Source organism: Myxocyprinus asiaticus, chromosome 23, assembly GCF_019703515.2.
Source record: "Myxocyprinus asiaticus isolate MX2 ecotype Aquarium Trade chromosome 23, UBuf_Myxa_2, whole genome shotgun sequence".
NCBI lineage: Eukaryota > Metazoa > Chordata > Actinopteri > Cypriniformes > Catostomidae > Myxocyprinus > Myxocyprinus asiaticus.
In genome coordinates, this window is record NC_059366.1 from 38,797,586 (window position 1) to 38,806,290 (window position 8,705).

The window sequence follows — 8,705 nt, forward strand, 5'->3', positions numbered from 1 at the left end:
TGGGCAATGTAAAGAACAGTAGCTCAGTGCACTTGCACTGCTGAGAAACAGTTATTTATACAGCAGTCTTCTTTAGACACAAGTGCACTCAAGCCTTTCACATAATCCACAGTTAAATGTGAAAATAATAGACACCCTTGAACCCCAGCTGTACAGACAGCAATCAGTTTAAAACACTTAAAGGATTAGTTTACCCAAAAATTCAAATTCGGTTATTACTTACTCTCATATAATTGCAAGTCCAGTATGCAGTAACTGTTTTCCATAGAACACAAAAGTAGATTATTTTAAGAAATGTGCAGCTCTTGCCATTCACTAGCTGTTCATAGTGACCACATCTGTCAAGTTCCAAAAAGGACAAAAATAAAACCATCTATAAAAGCATCATAAAAGTAGTCCAGGTGCTACAGTATATTCCACATTTATTCCACAATGTCGTTAAACATTGATAATCTTCTCCTGCACTAGTATAACCTTCATCCAGATTAAAAAATTACACATTAATGTCATTGACGCAAAAACAGCACTGGTTCTCACATAGCAACTATTGCCGAATGATGTATGTGTAATTCGTCTTTACATGTAATGCCTGTACACATTTTCTGGATGCTAAATATAGCTAAATGTGGCAATGGGGAAGATTATCAGTGAATGACAACTTAAATTTCAGTCTGTTCCTTGCACAAAACTTAGAATACAACCACACACAAGTAAAATGGGCTACTTTTGTGATCCTTTAGGGGGGTTTTGTCCTTTTTGGAGCTTGAAAGCTATGGTCACTGTGAACTGTCACTGTATGGCCATGTAAATTCTCTTAAAAAATAAAATAAAATCTCCTTTTTGTGTTTCAATGTGTAAATAATGACACATTAAATACAATAATGCCACATAATTACGATTTTTGTGTTAAAAAAAAAAAAAAAAACAATTTGGGTGGACTTTCCCTTGGGTGAATTACCTCACTTGTAACGGAGAAATTCACTCACCCTCTCCCTCTCCATACATCGCACTGTGCGCCCATGTTATGCCACTTTGGAAACCCAGTTCCCTGCAAACCACATTAGCGAGTTTAATGTCGACATGGTCGTCGCATACGGTTCCCCACGTCCCGTTGTGCAGGACTTCAACGCGTCCCTCGTTCTCTCTGTGGCCGATACCTGCCAGGCGCACCTTTGCAGCGGGAGCGCGCGCTGACCGGCGGGGTGATTCGGGACGCGCGTCCGCGCAAAGAAAGAAGAGAACAGCGCACCCGAGACAGACGGCCCGAATCATCACTGCGCATAGGTCAGGCTTCTGGAACATAAAACAAGAGGGACACCTGTTACCAAAAGAACTAAGGAATAGGTGGGTGCAGATTTAGTCAACATTTTCGTGGTAGGCCTAATACTTAAACTTTCTTCCACTATAAACAGATGGTACAAACTCAACTGAACAGTCAAACGTGGGATTTTTAATGTCCATAACTTTAAGAAAAACGTGAGAAATTTGAGCAGAACAGTAAACAGCTCAGTTAAAAGTGGATAAAAACATTTAATCCAATATAGATTTATACAAATCTGTTGAAAACAGATCAGGATATATGTGCACTATTTCATACAGACCATTGTTATGGATTCAAATAGAAGAACAATTGCAGCTGCAAATGACCACAATGTCTCCATTAAAAAAAAAATAAAATAAAATAAAAATATTTTTTTTTTTTTTTTTTTTTGGAGGTGTTCGAGAAATGTGATGGATGCATGGAATATTTTAAGTTTTGATTAAAAGTTAACTTTAAATAAGGCAATGGCAATTAAGATAGACTAGGGTCTATCTGGACATAAAAAGCAACAAGAAAGAGATTTTTAATAGTATTATAAGAATCCAAACAACAAACTAAGAACTATAATTACAGCAACACTGTGTACATATAATATTAGATTTACCAACAGATCGTATGCAAAACCTATTTATCATATATGATACATCTTGCAAAAGTAACATAGTATTTCACCTCAAGTTTAATTTATAAATCAATTATTAAAACCCACTAAAAAACAAAACAAAAAACACTACAACCCCCGGGTGAAAAAAGGAGAGAGTGTTCATATTCGTTCACATGGTGAGAAACCCAAGCAGATGCACCAAAGTGTTAAAAGTCCAAATTTCACTTACCTGGCAGCCACAAGTAAGTCACGTCAGTCACAGACTGGAGGAAAATGAATGCAGGAAAGAGTTGAACATACATGTCCCTCTCCCCCTCTCTCCCTCCTTTACTCCATCACTTCTATATCCCTCCCACAGATGTCATTATCTCAAAGTGTTTCCCATCTATGCCTTTTCAACATAACTGTTAAATAAAATCAGTTAATATTGAGACAAAAAGTTTTTCAGTAAATGTTCAGAAAAGGGACAAAAAACATACGAAAACAGGAGCTAATTAATGTTATTTAAAAGTAAGAACTTTACTCATTTAAAAATGTTGTTCTTGTTTAACAAATCTATTTGCTCCTGTATGAGTAACAAAACAAGTTGCTTATGGACAAAGATTTACACTGTCACTGCTAGAACCAATATTAGGCCTAATGATAATTTAACCTTTTTAAATATTTAACAACATAATAAACTAGTTTTGATGAATTTACAGATCCTACCAGGTGTGCCTGTGCATTGTTCTTGGGTAAAGGAGACTCATCAAATGTAATTATGGTTTGTTCATTTATATTTTCATAAAAGAAAGCCAAAGCATTTTAATTTTTTTAATAACAAATGTTTTTTTATACAGTAAAATAAGATGTTGTAATCAAAATGGCAAATTGTTTATTTGTTGCAATTATTGTTTGACAGTGCATCTTAATTTTTCCTAACACCTGCAGGAAGATCTTGTGTCCTGAATAACTCCATTTGTCCGAATTCCAAGTAACTAAAAGAAGCTGCATAACCACATAGTAGATGTGTCTTCAGTGAAGCGACCACAAACCTCACTTCCAAAAAAGCAAGACATCCTTCTCCTTTAACCACAGTAAGGATTGTCTTAAACATCTCAATACATTTCACCTCATCTATAGTCTAATATAGAAATCTTCATTGGTTTTGGTTATTCTGATAAAACAAACAGAACTGAATAGCTCCTTGTTTTTATTTGTACATTTTTTAAATGTTTGCATGTCTGTGCGCTTTATGAGAGAAAGTTTGTTACAGAATTAGCACATTCTGTTGATAGTGCTTTTCATATTTAACAAACCTCAAAAGAACCGTTTTAGAAGCACAGACATATTTAGCAATCACATCCCATCACTATGTGCACCTCAACAATTATCGTAACTCAAATGCACCAATTTAGGAACAAACAAGTGAACAATTATAAATTTGTTGGGGGAATAAAATGTCCTACCAGCTTGAGAAGATATTTAACAATTTCCTTAATTGCCTAACCTGTTGAAGTTTTGCTTTCAATTGAAAACTAGCAATTTAGTTGTTTTTGTGCCAAGGGTGCTGTTCAATGCAGATCCCTCCGGTTGGGTAAACCAAGACAGGAAAGAGGGTGACCTGTTAGAGTTAGCTAATATATCTTGCCAGATGACCGGAAGAGAAAAAGCCAGAAATATACATCCAGCACCCCAAAACAACAAGATTGCAATGGTTACATATGAGACTCGTGGGTGGCATATGGTACAGGTTTGGACACACCTTATTCACATCTTTATTACAACTAGATTTCACTATCTATCTATACTGTATATATATATGTGTGTGTGTGTGTGTGTGTGTGTATATATATATATATATATATATATATATATATATATATTGTACAATATATATTTGCCTACAAAAATACTTTTTAAAAAAATTAAGCAAAAGCCTTTAGATCTAAAGGTTTTTAAGATCATGTGAAATACATTTAGTAAAGAATGACCAAACTGATAAATGTGTGCAGACTTCATCTGTAGCATAGGCAAAACAAATACAATCTAGAATCACTAGATTATCGTTGAATATATAAGAGAAACACTTAGAAACTTATGATGGTTCCTCAGCAAGTGTGTCATGTGCTTTCACTGATACACTGTGTGTGTGTGTACAGGTTTGGGTGGTTTACGAGGACTTTTTTTTAGGTTACAAACAGGTAATTACAAGGGTACTTATGCTATAAATGTGGTTTATGAGGACAGTGTCCCCATAATTCAAATAGCTTTAAAAACATAATAAACCATGTTTTTTTGAAAATGTAAAAATGCAGACATTTTTTTGTGAGGGTTAGGTTTAGGGGATAGAATTTATAGTTCGTACAGTATAAAAATCATTATGTCTATGGAGAGTCCTCATAAGGATAGCCACACCAACATGTGTGTGTGTGTGTGTGTGTGTGTGTGTAGGGAAAGCACTGGCTCTTAACAGACGCTGCTGTGGTGGTGTGGTGCTGCCTCCAGCTCTGTAATTACCCACGAGACCCGGTTCTGCCCTTAGCCAAAATTTGCGGTGCCATGAAATAAATACATGCTCTTCAACAATAAACAACTGCCTTTTCAAATTATAGCACCTCCTCCGGTTTACCCCCACCGTCACCACCTGTTTTCACTCTCGTTGCAAGTTTCATAACGCAGGCCATTATGGAACAGCCTCACACATCCAAGAAGGGCACCACATTCTGAGAAAATACTGCTATGGGTTTCACAAAGAGCAACATAAATCACTGAATTTATGTTACTTTAAATGTACTATAACGCATCTAAGAAAAGTCCGTAATGAAATGTCAGCTATTTCAATTGTTTTATTTGTTGTCAAGGAATTTTAGGAGAAACATCCATGACAAATGTTACTTAACCTAAGTTGTTTTAAGTTTTAGGGATTTAGGTTTAAAGTAACTTAACCCTAAAAAGGTGTTCTGTTTTCTGGGGGAAACAAACATTTTAAAGGCTGGGGTGAGGAGCAATGAGTGAGTAGGCCAAATTTCTGAGAAAATTGTTGAAAAGGCAAAGACTATTGTTTTGTCAGACTGACCTCACAGTCAAATCAGAAACAGTAGGTTGACTTCTATAGCTAAAATCTGTGTGTGCTTACTGAAATGAGAAACACTTCCCCCTAGTGGCCAAAGCAATAACTGTTGTTGGGCTTATGGGCCCGTGTGAGCTCCAGTTTCCAAGTGAAATGTCCACGGAGGGGCGCCAACAGCGAGTTATGAAGAAAGTTGTTTTCAGCTGTACAGGCTCTAATACAGTGAAGAGGAATGCACATTTTATTAACCTTTTTAGGGTTAAAGTTGTGATGAAACCATCCACAGTCCATTTTACTTCAACAATCTGACATATTTTCTAAAAATGGGAATTCAACAAGAAAAAATTGTAGGGTGAGACTTGATTTTATCAATAGAGGATTGATTTGATTGTGAAAAGTGGTCTCTATATAACAGTGGTTGGAGGGGAGGGGCTGAAAAACATTTCTGAAGTAAGCCGGAAATAAGTTATTTTAGGGGTACAGCAGGTTATGTTTGGATAAAAGAGTACCAAGACTTTTTTTTTTTTTTTTTTGTGGAAAAATGTGCACTGATGAAACATGCATAATAAGACCAGCAACATGCATTTTAATAAATAGGGTGAATTTTAGTAAAAGGTTATAGGGTCAATAAGTAATATAGCTAATAGAGTCAATGTTGGATTTCATGTTAACTTTAAACAAGAAAACTCTTGAGCTATGAAAGAGCAAAGAGTTTGTGACTTAACATTTTAATTATTTATTGCTTTATATGAATAAAGTGTCAAGTTGAGTGCATAAACCCACAAGCCCATTTCAGTAAGAAACCCCACACATACAGTATAGTATTTACTGGAACAGCCTGACTGGAGTCATGGTTGCTTCTACTGTGTTATCAATAGACTTTTATAAACAATACATAGAGGCCACAAACCACTGGCTCTTGGCCATAATAGCAGGCTGGTGGCCATACATGCTGTAGGTGGCATAAGTCCTTTCTCCAGTCAAAATGGATGGTTGCTCTTTGATACAGCATAATTTCCCACCCATCCCTAACTCACATACTCAGTGCGCCTCATTCTGTTCATATGGCACGCTTTATGCACCAACCACAGATCACTTTCATGTGTCATTGATGACAGAGAAGAACTTTCAACATATATAGATCATCACCAGTTATCTTGAGGGCAGAGGGAACAAATGATGCTCTTAAACTGTAGAAGAAATGCACATGAACTATGATGGAAACACAATTACAGAATAAACTCCTATTTAACTTATTTCAAATACAAGATACGCATAAAAAAAATACTCCTGTGACTGAATAAGTCCTTCATAACTGGACTAACCAGCGGACCAATCGTCGCATCTGAAATGTTGCTCTGGTCATCCTGAAATAACAGTGTTCTGAAAATCCAAAGCCTGCAAAGTATTTGCAGGGCAAATAAGTCAAATACAAACTGCCAAAGAACAGGTTTATTGTCACTTTTGAAAAATATCTTAGTAATTACTTTACAATAAGGTTCCATTTGTTAACATTGTTAAATACATTAGTTAAAATTAACAATAAACAATACTTTTAAAGCATTTAATCTTAGTTAATATTAAATTATACTTATACAATTTTTTATTTAAAAAATGTATTAGTATGTTAACATTTGTTAATGCACTATGAACAAACATGAACAATTATATTTTTATTAACGCTAACAAAGGATAAGTCCTGTTAAAAAAAAAAAAAAAAAATACTTTTTTTTTTTTTTAATGGTTTGTTCATGACACCTAATGCATTAACTAATGTTAACGAATTAAACCTTATTGTAAAGTGTTACCAATATCTAACAGATCCGCACGGTAAAGTCATAAGGATGGAGGAACGCACACACATAGTGCTCCCAGAACTGTGATGCTCTATATAAAATAAATAAATACAAATAAAGATTCACACCCCCAAGGTGACAAAAGCACATTAAAATTGAGCTTTCAAACATTTATTACAATTAAGTTTTTTTTCCAAGGCAGTGCTAAAAAAGAATTGCAAAAGTTTAACAAAATACGGAAGAGAGCACGGAGTACAGTTTGCTTCAATCCATATTCCAAAATGCAAAAATAAGAATTTAACACATTAAAAAAAAATTACACGAAGGGTCCTCCATGAGCAATAAATGTAATTTAATGCATGGTTGGAGTAAGTGCTTTTTCTGCAGCACAACAGTGAGGAATTCTTCTTTTAAAGTAAAATACTTTAGCAGTATTATTTAGTTTATCCCCTAATTCATAGCCTAAAATAAATGCCACCTCGTTAACGGGAAATCTCAGTTTAAATATTACATGTATGCATTTGGCAGATGCATTTATCCAAAGCAACTTACAGTGCATTCAAGGTACATATCTTATCAACATGTGGGAATCAAACCAAGGTCATAGGTTCACTTCCCACGAACTAATAAAATGTCTAACTTGATGCACTGCAAATCGCTTTGGATAAAATCACCTACCAAATGCATACATGAAAGTGTCAAATATTAATGCTTAAAACAACTTGTCTGATAGGGTAAGGGTAGCCAGGTAAATTATTGTTTCTAGGGCACTCTGGACTGTCACAAAAAGCCAAAAGAAATCACCTTCAATGCCCTAAATGTGGAGCAATACAACTAAAAGCACAAGTGTGACTATCGACTGCACAAAACCAAAGCAGTTGTATCTAAAACTGATGGGACATGTCCAAAAAAGTGTATTGTTCATTTGTAAAAAATAGCAGATATGTTTGTCTGTGGTACACTAGATTACATTAGTGTTTAGTGCCATAAAACAGTTTAACAGAAACCAACTTTCTCCACATACTGAGGTCATCTAAGATTTTAAACAAAAGAGCATTGTTTGCCAAAATCCTCATCATTATCTTGACTGTACTAATAGAAACAAAGATTTGCACACTGTTTTACAAGAAAGATCACATATTGATGGCATGAAGTGGAAGACTAAAGGCCAGTCTTAATCAATTTCCCTCTCTTCCGTTAAAACCCCCAACAGGCATGTAAATTACAAGGAGGAAATGATGCAAACCACCTAGTTCAATTTTGTGCTTTTGAAAATGAGTTTCAGTAGCTTCCTCCTGCATAATATAGAAACACAAATTTCTGCATTTTTTGGAGCAGCATGACAACTTTTATGGCTGAAATCTGTTTGTGAAAAAACTATTTTCGTACTTAGAAAAAAAAAAAAAAAATGTTAATAATATTTAAATGGCGCTGACATACCATTAGAAAATACCTTTAACATACAAAATAGAATATCCTTAAAGCTATAAGAAAAATACCACCGATGATGTAGCTCATTAATACCTGCTGCAACATGATTCTGATTGGCTGTAATAAATGAAAGAAAACTTCTATGACAAAACATACACATGTTGTTCAGCCAAGAAACGGAGCATTCTTTTGCAGAGGAACACCAAGCTCTTGTCCCAAGAAATGCTGCGTTCTTCTGCCGAGGAACACTACCTGTAGTTTGAGTTTCATTTACCCAAGTTCATCATCTGATGTTGTGGTAAAGTGCAAGATTGTGAAAAACCAAAGGAAAAGTGAAAATAACTTCTCAAGAGGGACTTAAATTATTTGAAAGGTTCAAACAATAGCTCTAACTTTGCAATACTGATATGCCCTCAAAGGTCTTGCAGTTGGGGCAGTTTAAGAGAATTTAGGATCACAGCTGAAGTTCAATTAAAAATGATAACAAACCTGCAGAATGAA

General features: G+C 35.1%; 1 protein-coding gene across 2 annotated transcripts in view; it reads right to left on the bottom strand.

Moving 5' to 3' along the window:
- Nucleotides 1-2,170, bottom strand: part of LOC127414062 (lysyl oxidase homolog 4-like) — a 47,870-nt gene extending 45,700 nt beyond the window's left edge. Inside the window, exons 1-2 of one of the 2 annotated variants that reach the window (XM_051651768.1) lie at nt 2,155-2,170; nt 987-1,293 (exon numbers count right to left, since the gene is read on the bottom strand). In XM_051651768.1, coding sequence (XP_051507728.1) covers nt 987-1,272 — 286 coding nt within the window. In that variant the 5' untranslated portion in view covers nt 1,273-1,293; nt 2,155-2,170. Of the gene's footprint in view, nt 1-986; nt 1,523-2,154 lie in introns of those variants that run through there. The other variant, XM_051651767.1, reaches the window with a different exon arrangement.
- Nucleotides 2,171-8,705: the final 6,535 nt, after the last annotated feature.